The following is a 22,494-nucleotide window of genomic DNA, read 5'->3' on the forward strand; positions in this document are numbered from 1 at the left end:
CACATTTCCGTTTAACCCTTTTCGGTGGTTGGTCGCGAAAAGCGTTTGTGTGCGCTCTGGCTGCAGCTTGGCACGGCTCGTGGTCCGCTGAATACGGTGTCGCACCGCTTTTCCAAAGGCGCTCCGTCGTTTCGGGAAAGGAATCTGCTGTTGGCTCTTGCCAGAGATCGAAGAGAGTGCGCGCGTGTGTGGTTTCGTTTTGGTATCGGTGAAAACCGTGCAGTGTAATCGGGGGAGCTGCGATTGTCAAGCCGCAGCATCATTCTATAGTAGGCCTTGTATCGCACCACCGTCGTCGTCGTGTTGGGCTGCTGCTGCTGTGGTTTTGCTAAAATTTTGATAAGCCGCAAGAATCAAGGTGAGTACACGCCCAGTACCAGTGGTGGTGGTGATGGTGGGCTGGGGAGAGGGGTGTTGTGCAAATTCTGAAGCAAACGTGTACGTGCCCGACCGGTCGCGCGGACCAATTGGGTTGGCCGGTCCCGGTGTTGCTGGTGAAAGCGTAATTGTTGTGTGGCTCAAGCATCCAACTGATAAAGACCCTTTGCTGTGGGTCAAGCGAGAGAAGGAGAGAGAGAGATCTCTTGCCATTTTTATGGAAAGGAAGCAGGTGGTAATGTCGGTTGGGGACTGCGGAAGGACAACAAGCAGGAGCGAGAGAGAATACCGGCGTTGGCAGCGGGTCTCACTTTCTTGCTCCACGTTTGTTGCTAACGTTTGCTGTCCCGCTCCCGCAAACACTCGCTTTACCTGACCGGACCATGTGTGTGTGTGTGTGTGGGTCTGTCTGTACAGGGCGTGCTTTCCTGACTCCTGAAGGAGACTCAGGACTTTCGGTCTGCTGATAAGCGGCAAGGGATCATTTGCTTTTGTTTCCCGGCGCGCCTCTCTTCCATCCCACCTCCCTTTCTCTCTCTTTCTCTTCGCTTGATCTATGTGCAAGCGTTGCGCGGATGACGTGATGGGGGAATGGGATCGCTCTCAGACACAGATACACACACACACACACACACACACGCTACTCACACCCATTCTCAGTGCGCTGGGGCGCTCGATGCGGCCCAACACAACGATGATGCCAGTCGAACGCGCGTGCTTTCATCATATATAACGTTCGGTGCTCCATTCTAAGCAGTTCAGTTCGACGAATTGTCAACCGCCGATTGGAGCAGCAGCAGCAGCAGCGGCAGAGAAGCAAGCGCGCACCTTTATCCGCAACATCTGTTTTTGTGTTGCGCATTTCGCGTGTGTGTGTGTGTGTGTGCAAGTAGGTGGCAGTTTTTGCAAGCTGGTGGCTGGTAGGGTATCCGTTCCCAGGATACAACAGCACACACGGCGCTGGTCCTCTCGAGCTGAGCAGAGCAGTAGGCTGTGAGGGAAATTCGCCTTTCCTTCCGGTGTCTCAAACGGTAATAACCTTGTTTTTTGCTTAAGGTGTGCAATAGTGTAAAGTGCGCGAACGTATGCAGCGTGTGTGCGGACGGGAGGGAAAACGAATTTTGGTGTGCTAAAAACTCTTTTCAATCGAGCGTGTGTCTGTGTGTGAATGCGTTTTTGTGTGCGCCCTTCGAAAAAAGAGACAATTGAAAGTGTGTGCTGTTCGCCATATTCGGCGAAGAAAGGCAGAAAGGTGTGTTGTGTCGTGATGGTGGTGGTGCCTGCCTGCCTGGTGGCGAGCAGCTAGCTGGCTTTTCCATCATCCCACTTTTGCTTGGTTGGCGACACACACACACACAATACCGGCGCACGGGTCGACGGAAAAGAAAAAAAAGAAGAGGAAGAAAAAACAGCACAATCCCCATGTTCCGGTTGGCCGAATTGGCATTCTCCATGCACGTCCCCTCTCCCCTTCTGTCAACGTCTGTTGCTGTGTGCTCGTGTGTGTGCGTGTGTGTATGTTTGGGGGAAATCAAGCAACCTCAAAGGGGCGGAGGAAAGAGATTAAAATTTCCCATTGTCCAAAAATCGCAACCATCGCTTTGTAAGCGAATTTTCCAATGACTCCCCTTCATCATCGAATGTTGCTAGGCCCCGATACACCCCACCGTTCTCTTCTAGTAGTTCCGTTTTGTTGATTGTGTCATGGTGGAGATGTTTTTTTCATGACGTTTTGGCGAATTTTGCACGAAACGAAACAAAAAAAAATGAATAATGAAACAAAACCGTCTTTTCCAAGCGCAAACACACACACGCCACCTCCACCTCCTTGAGCATGTGCGAGAGGGAGCGGAAGGAGGTGAGTTGTAGGTCACATTTCATATGAAGAGGGGGGCTGTGTGTGAAGGGTGTGAAAAATGATGCGATATTACGTAAAGAGGCAGCTTTCGTGTGTGTGTGTGTGCGAGTTGGCCATGGAAAACGGTTGTGTTTTGTCCCTCGAAGAACACACAGCGAGATCCGCGAATGCAAACAGACACACGCATGCCTGAAATGCACATCTCCCTCACAATAATATATAGGGGTGGGATGGGTTTGGGGTAGTGCAAAATCTCATCTTTCTTTATCTCGTATGCAACACGCTGAATCGATAACAACAACGTGTGTGTGTCAGACAGAGGTGATAAGTACGTTCTGCATAGATCGCCGACCCCCATCAACACCTGCTCCCTTCTTTCCATATTTTGCTCCCTTTTGAATGTGGACAGTCACCAACTTGCTTTATTGGCGAGCCTACTTAGGAAGGGGATGCAGCGGTAGTTGCTAAGGGTAGTTGCTAACTAGTTTTTCCACCGCAAATCTGGACAGTGTTGTTCGACAATGAAGGGTTGTAGTAAAATCGAATAGGAAAAGGTAGCAAACGGAAGTAAACTAACACTCACTTAATTTGTCATATTTTTGTAGAAAGCGTAATTTTGCACACCTGAAGTACCACGGGTCAAAATCACGGAACACCGCCGGTTGTTTACAGGGTTATCTTGACTCTATCGTATTGGAAGTGAATTTTATTTGATGGGAATTGGACTATATGGCATCCTTGTTGGACAGACTCCTTGGAACTTCTTGTTGGATTTGCAAAACTTGGGTGCTATAGAGTCCAATTGCCATGGCATATAGTTCTTTTCCCGTTGGAAAGAGTCAATAAAGTTTCCCCTAATTATGAGAACTCCCTGGATTATGGAAAACCCTGTACATGATTTCCTCTTCATTTGCTGCGCCCGGCTGCGGAAGCTTATGTGTGTCGAACACACTTCCTTCCCAGTCGCTACTACCAATGCAGCACGCGGGGCTAACAAGAAGAGGGGAGCACCTTCTTTTTCGAATTCGTTTAGTATCGCGAAGGTGTCCCATGTGCTCTAGGCTGTCCGCAATGCATACACACACATATATACCGCACGCCAATGACGGTGATCGATCCCACCCGCGCGCAGTGTGTGTACTGGCGCGCAAGCAAAAATAGAGCATGCCCAGTCCGATGCCCCCACCATCATTACCGGACGGAAACGAATGCAGATTGCTTCACTGCTCTCAAAGCACACGGGTGCGCCGCGCCCTGGTGTATTGCTGCCTGCCTGCCCGCTGGTCAGGCGACGGCGAATCTGCTAAATTGGGTTTATTTTTATGCGCACTGGTTGTGTTTGGTTAGCTGTGCTTGTGTCGTTCACTCCCGTAACGTGCCAAAGCGCCCCCCACAGCAGCAGCACCTCTGTATGCCAATACAGCCCTGATCCGTGGCGCAAAAGTACTTCGGTACATGCGTGTAGGTGTGAGGTTTTAAGAGAAAACCCCCAGGAAAGGAGCGCGGGATATGACGATTGATTGAAATTGATTATGTTTGGAGAATAATACCACTTTCTTTAGGCAGGAGCGAGTGAGAGACCGGTGTACAGCATGAAGGGGAGGTAACCTAAGTTATAAAATCGTTCCTCACCTTCCCTGCGAATAAATGGTTGAAAAGTGAAAACAACGACCAGGCAGGAAAAGTAGCATGGACCGGGGGTGGGCGCTCTAGACCCAAAAGCGCATAAAAAAAAACACAAACTGCATACAACTAATAGGTAAAATGCAGTTTGCAGCGCGGCGGGCGCGTTGCATAAGCAACAGGTGAGCGCAGCAGCACTCGTTTTTGCGCTCTTGCATGCTTACGGAGCATACGGTGGAGGTATGAGGATAGTTGGGAGCATATTGCATCGGCCCCATCCGCCTCCTAGCCCCGCTTGCGCGTGGGCAATCCATAGAAATGTTAGTTTTGATAGCGGCGCATTTCTTCGTTTACCTAATCGTTGTGAGAAAGAAGGTAACATGCTGTATGCGTCTCGGCATGTTTCTCACCTCAACAACCCTCCCCTTCAAACCCGCCCAGGGGACCGATGGCGAATGAGCACGCGCTTTCTGTTTCGTTGGCTCTCTCCCCTGGAAATGCGTTTTGCGCACACACCACCACAACATGTGTGTACGCGCCGAATGTAGGAAATGCTGCTGTGCCACACGGGGAAAAGTGTGGACCCTTATTTGCAGAGAAGAGGGTTTTAGAAATGTAGCATAAAATGTATGTTTCTCCCCCTGCCCACTTCGCACACGTCCGTCGAGCGCGCGTACGTTTCCGTGGGTCTCTCACCTCTTCACCAGCGGCATGTACGCAAAAGCATTGGTGGCGCGCCGGTTGCTATGGCGAACTTCTTCAGATCTGTACCTGACGAGTTTTGCCTTGCCCCTCTCATGGTGTCTGATCACTGGGGGGGATGATCGTCATTTGACAGTTTGCTGGCGATTGTCCGCCTTCCGTGACACACGATATTCAACGCGGTGAAAGGAAATCGCTTGCCAAAAGTTCATTTAATGGGCGAAATAATTATTAGACTAAATTTCCATTCGCATGGGCACATGTGTGTGCGTGCGTGCGTGTGCATGTAGTTTCTTTGTTCATCGTTTTTGGGCAAAAGGGCAGTGCAACGTGCAAAAAACGCTCCATTTGCGCACCGTTGCATAAAAGTTCAAATCGATTGAACCGTGTCCAAAGAGCAGAGAAATCAAGCACACACACCTCGTGAGACGCGGGGTGGGAGGAGGGGAAGAATAAAATGCTCGCCTTGGTCGTGTCAAAATTTCTGGAAGTTTGAAGGGCTCGCTCGATCGACACACAAGGTGTGCAATTGCAAGTGCGAAGAAGAATTGGCAATGAGGCGCGCGCGCAACTGTTCCTTTACTCTTCTGAATGGTGCGTGATGGTGTGGTGCCTCTGATGGTTTTAAATGTGGGCTATAAAATGCGGTGCTGCTGTACTAGTTGTAACCATCATCCATCCAGCGCCTGCTTTGTGCAAGAAGCTTACGTGTTGGTGGTGTAGCAAAGAATTCAGTCTGGAAGAAGCACCACCTTCTTGGGGTTTCGTCTCACCGTTCCGCAAATGCTTTTGCGTGCATTTGTGGAGAATAAAGAAGTTGTTGCCCAATCGAGCGGCAGCGGTAAGAAGTTGCTGTGTGGTGGTAAACGTTTTATGTCTGTCTGGTTTAAACTTAAACCTATAAAACGAACCTGCTGCTGCTCGCTCTTAACCAGCCAACGGCTGTCATAAAGTACGTTTTTGTCCAGACAAAGCTCTCTGAATTAATGTTGTGTTTTTAGCTTGTCTCTTGGCGCGTTCTGTCGTAATCGCAACATCCAGCCTAAACCGTCCAAAACAAAACGCGACAGCAAAGATCGTCTGACGCGTTGCACATTTGATGGTGTGTAGAAACATTTCTATGATTGTGTTTTTTTCTTCTCTTTTTCAATGAGCCTACCAATGTAAAAGAAAACATGTTTATTTCTCTCCGTACAAGCGGGCGCACACTTTATTTATTTCACCATTTTTTAGTCCAGCGATAAGCCAAATCCGGCTGGGCGGGTGGTGGTGGATCGTACGAAAGCAACAGCAGCTGCGGGTCTTTAATTGCGGATCTTGCAGTTTTTGCTTTGTTGCTCTGGGTTTAGTTAATTTGGCAGCCGATTAATGTTTTCTCTCAACAGTAAAACATCCTGAATTTGAAAGTTTTCTTATCAGTCTGTGTCCGTCTTACTTCACTTAATGTTTGTTTTCGTCGGTTACAAGGTCATTGCAATGTGATGAAATTTTAGCAGCAAGTATTGTGAAGATCAAGACCCCGGATCACAAAATATCCTTTCAAGCACGCAAAGAAGCTGTTCGTCCGGCTGAATGTAGCCGTGAATTCTATGAACTTAACAAGCTGCCAAGGAGTGGAGGAGGGTTGAGAGGTTCAAAGGAATGGAAAGGTCAGACTAATTTAATTTAGCACTGATCGCAGTTTATGTCCCTGTCGCGCCCTGTCCGTCGTCCGGCTTTGTGTGCTTTTCTTCCAACCTTTGTGGAGCCATGAATCTCGCAACGAACACACTATTCAAAAGGTAACTGCTTAAATGCAGTATTGCAGCAACATGGAAGCCCAACAGCCTAGAATGGACCAGCGAGAGAGACACGTGACCGTGTGCTGATGCGATGCTGACGATCGTTTTGGACAGATATTGTGCCTCATTTCCCGTATCTCGTTTTAGTTAGCTTGCACACTGGCACCACTGGACCAATTGACGCTGCCGCCATGGATGCGAAATTCGCCAATTGCTTAACAATCCAGCGACCTCTGGAAGTGTGAACCATGTTCGGATCTCCTGTGCGCGTCCAATCCGGGACAGATAAGGCGGCGAAATTTGCTTACGAAAGGGGCGAAATCAGCTGACGGGTTGGCTTTCCAATTGACCTCTCCCTGTTTGTATAGAGGTAATTGAGCTGTGATTCCCTCCGTGCGCTGTGTGGAGGAGAAGAGCGAGAGAGGAGCCTAAACCACACAGTAACAGAGGCAGCAGCAGCAGGCACCTTCGGGGCGCGCGTCACGTTGAAACGGTGCAGCAACATCGCGCCAGATCAGATCGCGCGGCCCCTGATCGATGACGCCGGGTCGTGATTTGACGTGATCGGGCAACGGATGACGAGCAACCGGGCCGCCGCGTGCCATACCAGTGCCTCGCAACGTGCTGCAACTGACGCGCCCGGGACAACCGTTGTTCGTGTACTCGCACTTGCCGTGTGTGTGTCCTGACCCCTTGCTGGACTGGGATGAGGTGAGGTCGTCAAGGTGTAGGTTAGAGCGATGGGAGAGCCGCTTTGCTTATCAGCAGCACTGCATGCAGGCAGTCAGGCAGGGACGGGAGCAGGAAGGATGTCTTTCTTCGCATCTTACCGAGGGGGGGAAAGGATAGTGTGTGAATTAGGGCTGATTCGTCCGAGCTAGCTGATCGGTATTTCAGTACCTTGTTGACCGTGCAACGGTTTGGAACATCGAGCCTTAAGGAAGGGGTAGCGCAACAGGAATTAAGTGAGTGACGCTGTGTGCGGGGTACTGCTGATGTGAAGTTATTTGCACCTCGAGGTTAGCGAAACACGACACATTTACATTATCGGCGAGGTGCCATTGCCAACAAAAGTCGCGAAGATCGATAGTTTGTTCACTTGGGCTAATCCGTTGGCAGCATAAAATTGGCAACGGTGGTGTCGCTTTTTAAAAATAAAAACGCTCCCAAGCAGTAAGTTCGTTGGTGTGTGCAGCTCTGGCTTTTTTGGTGATGATGGGATACGAATGTGAACCTACACACCTTGGTAGTAGGAACCAAAGTCAGGGGGGTTCTGTTCCTGGTTTAATTATTGAAAAGCATATGAATGTTATAGGAAGCATCCCATTAACGCATTGGATGCCCTTCAAGTTTTTACGGAAGAGAGCGCGTGCGTAATGGGCCAGAAGCATTTATGTGTGTGTGTGTGCCTTTTAGCTTCTTCATCCATCCAAGGAAATGGACGAGTGCATTATCATATGCAAAACGGCTTTCGGAGCTTTAATGGACCTAATCGGAGGCCATTCAGGGGAGCTGCTGTCGTCAATGCAGTAATTATTAAAATGGTACGCCGCCAAAGGTTTGCCGTTGTTTGTTGCGTCCAGCACCACACGTGGCGGCTCGCTGCGCTGCCGCAAAGTTACTTGCGCAGAATGTTAATAAGCCGGCCAGTGGTCCCCTGCGCAATAGGAGCGCTCTGAAGCACCTGACGTACATGTAGAGCAGCTTTAGCTACTCCAAATATGACTTTTTGGCCAACTTCGGTGTTCGGGGCAGGTTGAAGAGTTTGTTTTTGCGCCGCTGTTTAATTAATGTTTTCATGCTTTCTAAAAGCGAGAAAAAACAGACGGTCGCGCATGTGCGTAGTGATTTTAAACGCGAAGTGCGTCATAACCCTAAGGAATGCGTACCACTTCTCCGCACAGCTGGGTTCTTAAGCGGATTTTAATGGCATCAAGAGTGTGGTGTGTTTGTGGTGGTGCAGAACAGAAAAAAAGAGGAGCACAGGTGGTCTTTCAATGGTAATTAACGCAAGGACTAATGAAGAATATGTCTTTGTTTTTTTCTTTCTCCGGATTAAAATAATTAACTACATTAGACTAAAAAAACTGGAAAACACAAAACAAAAAAAAAGAAACACTCAGTATGTTGAGTAAATTAATTTCTCGTTGCCTTCCCCATCATCATCGGGATCAATTTGCGGCATCCATTTTCCTTCCTGCGCGTGCTGCTAATGGAATCAGCTGTGTTTACTATCCTTTTGGTATGGAATCCTGCCTCTCTCCTCGGCGTGCGTGGAAGTAGCGATATCGATTTTTTCCTTCGTCGTGCAACATCTCCCTTACCACCCAGACGTCCAAGGGGTGTGGGTGTTGGCTTTCTTTATTTGATGGCGCAGCCGAAACACAGCACTGTGGAGGGAGAGCTAGGCGCGACGACATCATGTCGTCCGGGGTCGTCGTCTCTACCTTTCCATTTTATCGATCCAAACGCGGCGCGGGGGATGGTTGAGAGATTTTCTCTGCTGGTTTTCCACGCACCTCCCCCCACCCCCCGCAACCTGTGTTCTGCTGCTGAATGCTGACAGCCTTGAGTTTTCCACTTTTCCATATGATGTGTTCCGAGAGAACCAACCAAGGTGGAGAGAGCAAGAGAGTTGCTCCACAGTGTGTGTTGAGCTTTGGAGAGTTTTGGCAAAATCATCCACACAACACCCCATCGACGACCGTACATTTGTGTGTCTCTCATTCGCACCTCGCGCAAAACCTTCGATTGGGTGTAATTCTCCCTAATATTTGTTGGTTCCGCTGGGGTTCGATCGGATAACGTTTGTTTACATAATTTTTTTCTCATAAAATATTCCCTGTTTTCTGTTTGCTTGTTTTTGTCCATTGCTGTCTTCTTAGCCTCTCCGCTCTCTCTCTCTCTCTCTCCCTTTTCCATGTGTTGAAACATCCGGATAATTGTGTAGAAACGAGCTCATCTATATCTCTAAAGAGCGATTGCTATTTGGTGTACGACATGAAAGAGCGAAAGAGAGAAAGAAGAGAAAGAACAGAGCGGGCGGTGGGTCTTCTTGTTGCGAATTTGGCGAACGTTTTCAGTTTTGCTTCGATGTGCTCTGCAGCACACCTAAACAGACCGAGTAGTAATAGTAGTAGCAGTGCACCTAACGACCGAACCATCATCAAATCTGCAGAATTCCCATTTTATTATAACTGCTGCAGAAACGGGGACAACGAAATCGACCACTACGCATTCAGCAGTAGTTAGCCTTTAAATTGTATTAAATCAACTCCTTTTAATAGCGATAACATAGTACATCTCTTTGCTTCTAGTGTAAGTTCTTTTTGCAGTGATTTGAACAGCAACACTCTTCTGCAAATAATATGGTTGATGGTGTGGTGTTATTGTGGCGCTGGAAATTGCGTCTCCAATTTTCCTATTTGTCGATGGGTGGAGGGACGTCCATTATGTACGCGCCATGCATGCGTCGTTTGCGCGACACACGACGACGAGTATGTTGCGTGCGTAGTTGGTTGCTTTGATATAGGTTCTCTTTGTCTGTCGCTGATATGATCCGTGTGAAATTGGTTTGTTTTTGTTCTGCGTTTTAAAACAAATCACCGACAGCAACGATCGCAGTAGCAGCTCTCCGATTATCGACTAATTCATCGTGTTTGTTCCTGCTGCATCGTGTGTGATTGTGTGTGTGTGTGTGTGTGTTTTTGATAAGAGTTTAGATGCGGGGAGGGTGTTTAAGTGAAAATTGCTGCCTTTTTGCATAGTTCAGGTTCCGGTGGGAAAATACAGACAGGCAGAGCGAGCGTGTCGAGTGCTATTTGGCTCCCACGGGAAACGAAACCACACTGCGGTGTGTGACATTGAGGGCGTGTAAGTTTCCCGTTTTCCCAAACCATCTGTTGCTCCTGAATAATAAACGTGTCCCTCTCCTATTACTGCCTCACCCCTTGGGGGCAAATTAGTGGAATGGACTTTCGTTTCCAATTGGCTGTGGGGAACTCTGTTTATGGTGGTGTTGGGTTATTGGTGTCCAAGTCCCCATTGCATCCATCGTGGTAACGAAGGCACGTGGTTGAATTTTTGAATGATTGATGATTAAAATCATTAATGAGAACCCACTTCCCAGCGCTGTAGTTTTCCAATTGAACAAAATTTGATCCTATCCATGCAGAGATAGGTTGAATGGATAGCGATTTTCATGTGATGATATTTTTGTCCGTCATACTGCTGTGAATATTATCGATTAATTGTGGAGAAACAGAAAGAGAGAAAGAGAGCAAGTGAGTGTTCTGTTGGCTTTAGCGCGCTCTCTGCTACATACTGATGGCCCTGACCTTTTTTGCGTTGCATGCAAAAAACAAAAGCGAAGAAAACAGTTTATAAAAGTACACATACACACAGACACACACACGATGCACACACAAGTCCATTTTTGTTGGTGTCATGTCAAAACTGCATCCGCAGCACGTGCGGGGGAAAGGGCATTAGCTTCATCCAAAGGGGGATGGTTAGTGAGTGGTAGCTAATAGTGTATTGAACATCATTTTCCATTTCAGCTTGCCTGGAAGGTTGATAGAAAACGACGTGTACCATCACCATCACCGAGGGCGTAAAATATACTAAAACCTAAGAAAGATGGCCCCAAACGCAACGGTGGAGGCAACCGGTGTGCTGAACGAGCTGGACGCCGAAACGATCGACGGCGGACTGGCGAAGGATGTGACGCCGCTGAAGCGTGCCGAGAAGCGCAAGATCAAGCTGGTCTGGAGAAATGTGATTGCCTTCGGTTACCTTCATCTGGCCGCCGTTTACGGCGCCTTTCTAATGCTGACATCGGCCCGGCTCTACACCATCGCTTTCGGTAAGTTGTGGTTGTGTCAATTAATTGTCCGTATAATCGCACGTGTTATACAAACGTGCATTTCGTGCGCTATTGCTGTGGCGTCCATACACTAACACCTTTCCGTTTTTTTTTTTATCTTCGCCTCCTGCAGCATTCGTGTTGTACGTCGTGTCCGGACTGGGCATTACGGCTGGCGCGCATCGTCTGTGGGCCCATCGGTCGTACAAGGCGAAGCTGCCCCTGCGCATCATCCTGGCCGTGTTTAACACGATCGCGTTCCAGGACTGCGCTCTGCACTGGGCCCGCGACCACCGGGTGCACCACAAATACTCGGAAACGGATGCGGATCCGCATAATGCGACCCGTGGCTTCTTCTTCTCGCACATCGGCTGGCTGCTGTGTCGCAAGCATCCGGAAGTCATTGCCAAGGGCAAGCAGCTGGACATTGCCGACCTGGAAGCTGACCCGGTGCTGCGCTTCCAACGCAAGTAAGTGTCTCTTCACCTCTCTCTCTCTCGCTCTCACTGCTTCTTTTTATTGTATTTCGCAACATGGTTGAATGTTGTGAAATGATGCACGATGAATTGTTGGAACACCACGAGCCTTTCCGATGGCGATCGAGCGTGTTCATTGGTTATGACGCAACTTACACTTACCTACTTTCTTTCATTCCTTCCCCCTTGACAGGCACTACATGATCCTGATGCCACTGGCCTGCTTCGTGCTGCCCACGATTACGCCGGTGTACTTCTGGAACGAAACCTGGACCAACGCCTGGTTCGTTGCCACGCTATTCCGCTGGACATTCATCCTGAACGTGACCTGGCTGGTGAACAGCGCTGCCCACAAGTGGGGAGATAAGCCGTACGATAAGTGAGTAATTCGTTACCTACCCGCTGCCAACCCACGCCTTGAAATGAAAGGCAGCACACACACACACACTTTCCCATGGCTGTCAAATGTATCGCCAAAACATATACAAAGGTCAATTCCCCCCGCGCGCTGTTTTGCTGCTGCTTCTTTCCCTTCCCCTCTATCACCTTTCCTGTCTGGTGATTTGTTTGTCTTTACCCTTCTTATCAGCGGCAATTATTAACCGTAGCTTCGTTTTACGTTTCTCTCCCGCAATCGCTCTAGGAGCATCTCGCCCTCGGAGAATCGGACGGTGGCTTCGTTCGCGTTTGGCGAAGGATGGCACAACTACCATCACGTGTTCCCGTGGGACTACAAGACGGCCGAGCTGGGCAACTACCGAATGAACCTGACGACGGCGTTCATCGACTTCTTCGCCAAGATTGGCTGGGCGTACGACCTGAAGACGGTGTCGAAGGAGATCGTGGAAAAGCGCGTCAAGCGCACCGGCGACGGCAGCCACCCGACCTGGGGCTGGGGCGACAAGGATCAGGACCAGTACGAGGTGAAGCACGCCACCATTCTCAACCAGAAAGAGGACTAAACATCAACCACACCCGTCCCCGTCCTCGGGGTGGTGGTGCCACCGACAGTGTTGTTGTTGTTGTGACCGTCCGACAGTAGTAGGAGGGGGTGGTGTGACGAATCAGACACGTTTCTTCGGAAGGAATTCATAGTGTGTAGCGCCACAAGAGTGCATTCTCGATTAAGAAGGAGGAGGAAAAGGGAAGGATATGTTTTGGAAGATCGATCTAGAGAGCACATGCTTTAAGTGTGTGATAAGGAGCGAAATCGAATGAAAAGAGAAAAAATCGGTAGGAACTGAGAATTTGGTTGCGAGTGTGCGCGATTATAGAAGGTAACATGAAATAATGCTCTAAGCAAAAATGAGGATAACATCAAAAGGCTGGTTCATAAGTTTAAATACGTTTAAAACACACAGACACATACACACACAAACATCTCCATACAAACACAAGTCCGCACCGCACCAGAAGCGAGATTAGGAAAGGGCGCATTGCATTACCTGAACAATTTAAAAACGAGAATTACAAATTGGTTTAAGGACGAACAAATTATTAGACCATTACGTACGGCTGCTACACTACACAAACTGCGTGTGTACTATTAAGCGGAGCGAATCGGCCAGAAAACAAACAAAACACACACAGGGTCATTGTTACTAAAAAGAGGAGTATTGCTTGAGGAAAGCCGCGCAGAGTGTTTGAATTCATCAAGCTCACAGCTGGACGAGTTCATTGCTGGAGCGCAATACCATCGTTTGCCGGCAGTGCTACGGCATCAACTGAGAAGCAAAAACAGTTTTCGTTTTGTCCAACAAGCTCAGTTCGTGCGAGGAAGGAAGAAATTGTTAAAACAAACACTATTCAAGGCTGGCCCCCCCTTGCTGCTCTCCCTTGGTTTTTGGGTTTTTTTTGGTTTAGTTTTCGGCGCACAGGAGAATCAAAATTAATTACACACCCCACACCACCGTCAGCGCCCCCCCCCCACCCTCCGTCTCTCGCAGGCCGATGCGACATGACTTTGTGATAGGAGCAAGAAGGAACAGAAGGGCTTTTCTGCTGTTTTGGTTGGTTCGCCTTCAATGTTTGGAGACGGCTGCGCTGGCTAGCTTCGATATGTATGTTCCCGCCACACATGCTTAATAATAATATACCCTTCGAATTAGTAATGTGCGCGCGTGTGTGTGTGTTTAACATATAAACACACATATGCACGCACGTACACATACATATTATAGACGCGTATGTAGAACAGACACACACACACACAGTTCAAAATGGAAACTAGTGAATTTTCCAGTATAGGTAGGCAGGCGAGCGTGGGATTTGGGTCAAGAGTTTTTTTTTTTTTGGTTAAATAGTTTGTAGCTGTGGGAGGGGGATGATGGGCGCAAAATTTGAAGCCACACAGGACACACACCACACCACACCGATATATCCTATCCGTCTGGGGCGTGTGTATTGGGGTGTGCGGGCTTTTTGCTTAGCTTTAAGTTAGTAATTTATTGTTTTTACTTTCCTCTCCCTCTGCGAGGGGTGTGTCTCCTCCTCACCTAGACACCCAGCATCCTTGCAAGGATCCATTCGCTCCTTTGGTGTGCGCTGTGCTTTGGTGTGTCAATCGAAGCAAGCGCGATGCGTCCATAACGATATGCAGAGCGATAGAGAGAGAAGGAATGTTGTTGAGACACGCACTCCTCTGTGCCGTGTTCGGTCGTTTTTCGAACGACACATCAACCTGTCCATGCAGCGGTGTTAGGTGTGTAGTAGAGGTACATGAAATAAAATTAAAACAAAATTGAAGAAATACAAACAAAGCAGCACATGAACATTGATTACTACTGCATCCAGAGAACGTCCTCGTGAAATGGGACACACACCCTGGCCAGGAGGAAACTCAGCAAGCGTGTGTGGGAGTGTTTGGCAACAGTAAGTGATTACTGTATAGAAGAAAATATGATTTTACTTCTTGTTTTTCTGTGTGTTTACATTTTGTTGTCCTTCCAGTGCCGTGAATGTGTGTGTGTGTGGTGACCAATTTTCCGAATATGAAGAGCGCACGAAAGAATGTTGGTGGTTGGTTTGGTTGGTTAGATCACAAGTGGTTTGTGAGAGATGACAGGGAAGAGCTTATACTAGAGGACGCGGACGTGGGGATGTGGTTAAATGTTGTTCTTCGCTTTTGTAAAGTGATACGAGCAACGAGATATGGTGGACTGATTCAGATATAAAGCATCTTAACGTATGGACTGACAAGGGAGAGAGAGAGAGAGAGAAGGTAGGGGTCGAGGGGGCGTATAGATAGCGTGGTAAGACCAATCGGACGAACAATATCTAGAAAAAAAAACGTTTCGAACGCTATTTGCCACATTGAGATGTGCATTTTTTGTTTTCAAGCCGAGATCAAACTATTGGTTTTATTAAATTGTTTATTTTTTTTTCATCATACTAACTGCACCACAGCCTACTTGTGGTTGGCGATGGGAGTTGAAACGAAATCAATAAAGAGAAGAAGGAACAGCTCATTCTAAATCTCGTACCAGCACAAACTAACCAACCCAGCATATGTATTGTATTGTGAAGAACGAACCTGTGTGCGGCATCAAAGCAAACGAAGTAATTTAAAACACGTGTTGCCAACGATTAATGCGAGAATGCCGATCGAAAGAAAGGAGCAGGAGGACAAACGGGGACTGGGGGAAGAGAAAATATTTTACAAAAACACGAATGCAAAGAAAATGTAAAAAAAACAAACAAACGAAAATATGAATGTTAAACACAAATTGGCGGTTAGTAATCGAACCAACAAATGGAAAATAAGATAATTCAAAAACATTAATCTCTTTTTAAACTTAATTACAGAATCAAAAACAGCTATCTTCGTATAATATGATGCACACACACACACACACACACACACACACACACACACACACACATACACACATACACACATACACACACACACACACACACCACACACCACACACACACACACACCACACACACACACACACACACACACACACACACACATACTTACAAATCAAAACATTCTTTAATAACGTAACAGCACAGAAGCATACGTACACGGTAATATATATTTTTGTTGACCCTTCATTACAAATTAAGCGGAAAAAGATTATAAAAATAGCGATCATTTGAAACGCTAAGGATTCGGAGGATTCGAATTTTATTATGATCAGAGATACCGATAGGATGTGCTGCATGGCGAAACTAAACGGAAAATGCCCGTTGGAAGATAAAATCCACAGTACCGATTTCCAGCGGCATTAAACAAATTCAATTCAACAAGCGAAAAAAAAGGGGGGGGGGGAGTTCCTTTCGCCCTCAAAAGACGCCACAATCAATCACTAATCGTACAACAACAACAAACGTTAGAAAAGTACACGTGTCCTTACGCTCCCGGGGCGACGCCTCCGTACAAGACGTACAAGGGCACACGGCTGAGTGGGGCCTGTTTGAGAGATTTGGGTAGTGTTCTATAAATATACTTAAACTATATTAAAAACAAAACAAAAAACAAGAATTTCTGTAAAGAATCGAGCACGCGATTGTGTGTGTGTGCATGTATGTATGTGTGTGTTTCTGCTGTTTTAATTTCATACTTCTAATTCGAAAACGATGAACAAGTGTAACAACAACACGATATAAAAAGATACTTATCCTTCTCTCTATGCTAAAACCTGCACGGAATATAGATGTGCATGCGGTACGAGCGAAGGCAAATAACGGAGGAAGAAAAGGAAATGGGGTTCTAGGAACTAGTTACTATCTACTACTACTACAACTGATTCGTATGCACGATTCCTAACCCTGCAGCACACATTCGGAAGGTTTCAAAACTACTACTCTCGTCCTTTTTTCCTGTACACCTGTATCTCGAATCATCTCAGCAAACTGTTTTTCTAACTTTTCCATGTTTCCACACTAAATCGTGACCTCAAACACGTGCTCGCTACGTAGAAAGAGAGAGAGAGAGAGAGAGAGATAGACAGAGTGGCATGCCTTTTTAGGAGCAGAAGCGATTAACTCTCACACACTGTGTCTGTTAGTAGAAATCCACTGTCCTAGATGTAGATTATATGCATTATTATTAAAACAAGAAAAAAAAATCAAAAACACACACACATTGTGTCCCGCTATTCTCGTTGTTTGTGTAGATCAAGCAGCTTGTCGGCTAAAATCATTTACACTCGGTAGGGGTTTGAGATAAAGGAAATTATGTGAATGTGGAAATGAATGTCTCTTCCAATAAGAACACCCTTTCAGTAAACCCTATGTATGTGTGTGTATGCATGTGTAAGTGCACGTGTGGATGGTACACGTGACAAGTGTGTGACAACTGACCGTTGAGGCTCAGATTGGTTCAAAAAAATGGAACTTTTAGTAAACCAATTGTTAGATAAATTGTGGTGTTTTCATTTGCTTTCTTTTCCTTCTGATGACAAATCGCTTTTGCAGGACAATGTGTGGGTTCAATGTCGGGGTTTTTTCCATCATCCCTTTTAGCCCAACACGGCAGACAGCGACAACCAATCCGAAAATAGCACACCCCTCAGCACATGTCCTCGATAGTATAGTGGTCAGTATCCCCGCCTGTCACGCGGGAGACCGGGGTTCGATTCCCCGTCGGGGAGGGAGATACTTTTTTCTTGCTAATATCTAATTTTCCAGAAGGACACCTTTTCCTTTCCTTAATTACATACCGTTATGCGTGCGTTTTCCTTATCTCTAAACTGTTAACATGTGATAAACTTAACAATTTCGTAATAATAGTAGCACTTCATTCCAACATTCTCTATGCACCTTCCCTGCACTGTACACTGTTTTTAAAAAAATCCATTTCTTCCACAGCCTACTACACCTACCAACCAGCCTCACCCACCCATAAGCTGTCGCATATCGCCTAAAGCTTCGATTCGTGCTTCATCTCCGCCCGTTCCCAATCCGGCAGCTTGCGCTCCTTGATCCCGCTAAAGCTACCGCCGCGACCGATTCCTTGTCGAAATTTGTCCGCCCCTTCCTTCGCTTCCTGCAGCAGCTCCACCGTAACGTTCGCTGCCTCCCGTTCCAGTGCCTGCTCGAAGGATTTCGCCGAAAACGTACCATAGTACGCGGCATCCCGATCGTGCCGGATGCAGAGCTGCGGGTACTTAGCGATGCTCATCGCCAGATTGTACGCCTGGCCAAGGCCTGCCCCGACCGCCACGACACGATTCACGAGACCGATGTCGAGCGCTTCCTTAGCGGTAACGGTCCTGCCGGTAAGGATCAGATCCAGCGCCCGCGAAAGTCCGATCAGTGCCGGCAGGCGGACCGTGCCGCCGTCAATCAACGGAACGCCGAATCGACGGTTAAAGAACCCCAGCACGGCATTCTCCTCCATTACGCGCAGATCGCACATCAACGCCAGCTCCAGCCCACCGGCCACACAGTACCCAGTAATGGCACAGACCAGCGGCTTCCGGATCATGCGTCTCGTCGGACCCATCACACCTTCCGGATGGTGCACGATCGACAGTGCCTGCTGTGGCTCTTGCTGCCCGGCCAGCTCGCTCAGATCGTACCCGGAGCAGAAGCTGCCACCGATACCGTGCAGTACACCGACGTCCGCCTTTGGGTCGTTCTCGAACTCTGCTATTGCGGCCGATAGCTTTCGCCCCGTTGTCGAATCGATGGCATTTCTCACCTTCGGTCGGTTGATACCGATCAGTGTGATGTTGTTTTCCTTCTCAACGACGATTGGTTCTTCCAGGTGGGGGTTTGCCATTTGCTCTACAAAGAGTGTTGAATGGGGAGTAAAAACAAACTATCGCTTTTGAAATGTGTGCAACATCATCTTACGATCTGTTCCAGTGCTCTCTGGTGTGGTTGCACAACCGCGGGAAAGAAATGATGGTATACTTTTAGCTAAATTGCGTCCAAACCGATAGCTTTTCAGCCCCAACATAACGAATGGTTAATCTTCCTACTGCGGGCCTGATAACAATTCACAGATATGGCAAAGCGGCACTAAATTGATGCAAAAAGAAAAAAGAAACGATGCAAGAGCCGGTGTTGTTCGTTTTGTTGACATTTTTCATCATAACAACACAACGGGAACACTGGGAGCTTTGTCGGTCATGTAAGTAATGAAAGTGTGTTAATTTTAGTTCAAAATTTATTTATTAAACGAAGGAAAAACAGCATTAAATAGACGCTGTTTTTATTTTAAGAAATTTTATTAGAAAATGGTGTGCAAGGAAAGACAAACAGTTCTGTACGCCTCTGTCGGACATCGATGGCTGGAGGCGTTACTATGCGTTACATCGTTAATTGTAGTAGGCGTGTCGGAGTTTTGAATTGACCGTTTCACGAATAGGAAAACGAATAGAATCACTCATTTGCGAAATTATCAATACATAATCAATAAATGAAAAGGAACAATCAAAACACACTGCTTACGTTTTCGAACATTGAACGGTATGTCTTTATTATCGCATCCATATAATCGTTTCGAGCAAGCTCCAGGTGGCAATTGGTAAATGTGTTACGGTTAATGCCACTTTCTTTTCCGTTCGTCGTCGTCGCTCTGCTCTATATCTTCGGTCGTGATTTTTTTTTCAGTTTACATTTCATTTTACTAGAATCCTATTGTATCCTGCCAATTCCAAATTGCACCGCCGTATATAAACCAACTTCCCCATAAGCAAATACATTCCACCTATCGAAAGCTATTCATCTGGCCAAAATGCGATGCGCTACATTACACGCACAGTTGGTGTAGAGTTTTACTTTATCTAAGTCCATCGCATACGACCTTCTCCTTCGCTTGAGTGTTGTTGTAATTGTGTACAAATGCTCGTTTCCGAAGCTAAAGTAAAAACACGATTTTGCTCATAGCGTACTCCGCTGCCCACGTGTAGTATGTGTTTCGTCTCAAGGAGCAGTGTCGTCGTACGCAGATCTCAAAAGCCTGCCATCCCGCACACTAAAAGATGTCTCGTCAAGCTGGATGGATGTGTTACGAAGGAATTATACAGTAGGTTCTTTTATTGGTTGTAAAAAATGTAACAAAACCCCATGCCAAGCGTAAAGTGCGCCGCGTTTTCGGGTAAAAAGTGGCATCACGCTTATGTTTGATGTATTAACATAGATAACAAAAAAATAAAGAAACATCTAGCTTTTGTAGAGTTTGTTAGCCTCAAATAATAAGGTATTATTGCACGAAAAGTTTACCGGCCACTGTACAACGACGAATCAAATATGTACAAAGGTTGGTAGCACTGCTGTTGTTGGTTACAACATAATTTTTGAGTATTTTTGTATTTTGTTTCCCTATGTTTTATGGTGTTAAAAATATTTTCTTAGTTCGTTTACCCCACTACTTATCTGCTCTTCTACTTTTCTTTGCGTTCTACTTCTTTTTTTTCGGGAACAACTGGCAGCCACATGGCGGACGTATGCAGTGTAAAACATTTCTTATGTCAACATTGATTACATGCTTGCTCGTTTGCTGTTTAACTATTTGTGTGTGTTATTACAGTTTTTTTCGCACGATATACAAAAAAGCATAGCAAACAAAACTGTAAACCTGTATGCGTACGCGAGCGATATGCAAACGATACACCGTTGGATGGATTTTCATATTTGGCTTTTGTATTTTGTCTTGTCTTGTTATTTTTCTTTTCGTTTTGCTTAGTAATAATATGACGTTGGGTGGATATGTAGGGCGTGCTAAATGGAAATGAAATTGTTTTTTAAGGTTTACACATTGACGACGATTTTCATTGAAAAAATCCACCATAAAGACAGTAGTAGTGTTGTTTAGGTGTGTGCGGAAAAGCGTTAGGAGCAATTTAAATTAATCATGATGTACCTGTTTTTTTATCGTTTATAAATGTATGGCTTTGACTAGATTTGACATTTCAACAAGCAGCGAAAAGCGAAGGACTAGAAAATGGTACAGCCAGTAGTAGCAAGATAGTGTACATAAGGACAAAAGAGAATACAGCTTTATAAAAACTGTAGTTATAAATCCAAATCATAACATTATTGTTGCACAAAACAGCAACATAAACAAACAAACGAAACGGGAAAGGAAACATCCCAAGTGCCACAAATCCACTAAACGACCACTAAACGGCTTCTAAACGACTCAAGTTCTCTACCTAAACGGAATATAGAAATACTTCGTTTAGCAGACGGCAAACGACTCATTCATTCTAAAAATAGCAAAAAAGCTGGTGGCGCTCTCTGTTGGTGGGATACCCCAACCAGTTGAGCTTCATCGCTTGGAGGAGAGCTTTCTCATTTCCTCTGTACTGTTGTATGGTTTCGCATTGAAGTTATGCATCGCTAGAACTAGAACGGCGATACAATTGTTTAATTACTAAACTCCAATGGAAACCACCAGTACTGAAGCAAGTGAGAATTGAGTTATGGTCGTTGGTGTTGATACCCACGTATCTGACCACACGACCATTCACATAGATTTTTGCTCAGAAAGTATAAGGCTATATAGGTCATGATAAGATGAAACTTGTCGAAACACATTGCAAGAACAGGATAGCAATATAATGATGAGTTGTAATACGCCATCTATTGATCAAACCAATGAAGCTGTGGAGCTTTCATTTTTTTATATGGATATTCAATTTTCCAGTCGTTTAAGCTTAATCTGTGGCGCTTGGGATAACGGAAGCGATTTTACAAAGCCCTTGGAATAGTTATAAGATGGCCGAGCCCTTGCAGAGATCAACTCAAACTAATGTAAACATACCAACAAGTATCTTATAACTATGAGCAAATTTTAAAATAAAAACACTCTCACGAGTTTAAAAACAGTTTAAGGATAAGCGTGTATTGGGCCTTGCGTAACGTCGAGTGCACACAAATGGTAATGGATGACTATCAATGGCAATTGAACTACGCACAACATACACATGTACACGCATCGATGATATATACAACGAGACCAAAAAGAGGAGCTGGATGCTCATGATATCCTAGCTGTATGTGTGTTTGTGTGCTATCCGTATCGATACAAAATTGCAATGCTTTCATAGCATATTATTTACATTTGCTACAAAAAAACACCCTGATTTGTTTCAATCCCCATTGCTTTTGTTCTAAGTACAATAACAAATAATAATTTAAAAAAAAACATATACACACTCTGGCGACACTCAAGAGTGCGGGCTTACGCGACTCTGGCTGGTCTAGAGACTAGAAGACACGGTGGAGATTATATTAGCTTTTTAAAAGAAAAGCGTTTTCAAAGCGTTTAAAGACATGGTAACAACAAAGATTATAAAGTGTGATAGAAATAGCGTAAACGTTGCCCCACCACAATAGCAAAAGCGAGAATATACTAAAACCAAGCATTAGGTAGTGGACGTTATGCTTGCACACCGATCGGCGGAACTTATTCCGCAACGTGTTAGCGCAGTGCGAAAAGTAACGCATTGTAACGCACGGCGCGCTTTCGCGGGTTGGGTTTTTACGTTTGTCGTTTGCCGGCACAGCACAATTCGTTTATAAAAAACAAACTTGATTTTTAGCTAAGGTTTTTGATGTTTATCTAACAACGTTGGTGCCACTTGGTAGCGTGGCATTTTAATTGTGTCCGGGATGTCCGTAGGTTCGAATCGTTCCTATCAAAAACCGTCAGTGTATATTTCCGCCCTAGCTCCGCTGCACGGCAGCATCGTCTCAACTAGCGTTCAGGAAAGCTTCTATCTTGCTCATGCGTGTTTAAAAAATCCCTCCCCATTCCCCATCCAGATGCCACTGACCGAAGGCAAGGCGCTTCTGGCAACTTTACTTCCGTTTTCTTGTAAGTACATTTCGAATCTAACGTCCTTT

At 46.1% G+C, this 22,494-nt stretch overlaps 2 protein-coding genes and 1 non-coding gene across 7 annotated transcripts; 2 read left to right on the forward strand and 1 right to left on the reverse strand.

Annotated features, from left to right (window-relative positions):
• The first annotated feature begins 20 nt into the window (after window positions 1–20).
• LOC121588222 (acyl-CoA Delta(11) desaturase-like) lies at window positions 21–14,431 on the forward strand. 5 transcript variants are annotated; one of them, XM_041905936.1, is made up of 5 exons: window positions 21–358; window positions 10,902–11,206; window positions 11,340–11,676; window positions 11,876–12,061; window positions 12,326–14,431. In XM_041905936.1, the coding sequence occupies exons 2-5, from the start codon at window positions 10,981–10,983 to the stop codon at window positions 12,642–12,644; spliced, it is 1,068 nt and encodes a 355-aa protein (XP_041761870.1). In that variant the 5' UTR covers window positions 21–358; window positions 10,902–10,980; the 3' UTR covers window positions 12,645–14,431. The 5 variants fall into 5 exon arrangements, with proteins under 5 accessions (XP_041761870.1, XP_041761869.1, XP_041761871.1 ...); XM_041905935.1 differs by lacking the exon at window positions 21–358 and adding an exon at window positions 1,112–1,409; XM_041905937.1 differs by lacking the exon at window positions 21–358 and adding an exon at window positions 7,220–7,307.
• A 1,184-nt stretch (window positions 14,432–15,615) lies between these two features.
• LOC121588223 (putative enoyl-CoA hydratase/isomerase YngF) lies at window positions 15,616–18,735 on the reverse strand. Its single transcript, XM_041905940.1, has 2 exons — window positions 18,493–18,735; window positions 15,616–18,423 (listed from the first exon to the last, which is right to left on the reverse strand). The coding sequence occupies exons 1-2, from the start codon at window positions 18,596–18,598 to the stop codon at window positions 17,555–17,557; spliced, it is 975 nt and encodes a 324-aa protein (XP_041761874.1). The 5' UTR covers window positions 18,599–18,735; the 3' UTR covers window positions 15,616–17,554.
• Window positions 17,214–17,285, forward strand: Trnad-guc. The gene has a single exon. It is a non-coding gene; the product is annotated as a tRNA-Asp (tRNA).
• Window positions 18,736–22,494: the final 3,759 nt, after the last annotated feature.

The sequence above is a fragment of the Anopheles merus genome, chromosome 2R (assembly GCF_017562075.2).
Source record: "Anopheles merus strain MAF chromosome 2R, AmerM5.1, whole genome shotgun sequence".
In the NCBI taxonomy this organism is placed as follows: Eukaryota; Metazoa; Arthropoda; class Insecta; order Diptera; family Culicidae; genus Anopheles; species Anopheles merus.

Coding starts and splice junctions, on each gene's coding strand:
- LOC121588222 (XM_041905936.1), top strand. CDS start 10,981: ATGGCCCCAAACGCAACGGTGGAGGCAACCGGTGTGCTGAACGAGCTG. Junction 11,207..11,339: donor GCTCTACACCATCGCTTTCG/GTAAGTTGTGGT, acceptor CGCCTCCTGCAG/CATTCGTGTTGTACGTCGTG. Junction 12,062..12,325: donor GGAGATAAGCCGTACGATAA/GTGAGTAATTCG, acceptor CAATCGCTCTAG/GAGCATCTCGCCCTCGGAGA.
- LOC121588223 (XM_041905940.1), bottom strand. CDS start 18,598: ATGTTGGGGCTGAAAAGCTATCGGTTTGGACGCAATTTAGCTAAAAGT. Junction 18,424..18,492: donor AGAGAGCACTGGAACAGATC/GTAAGATGATGT, acceptor CACTCTTTGTAG/AGCAAATGGCAAACCCCCAC.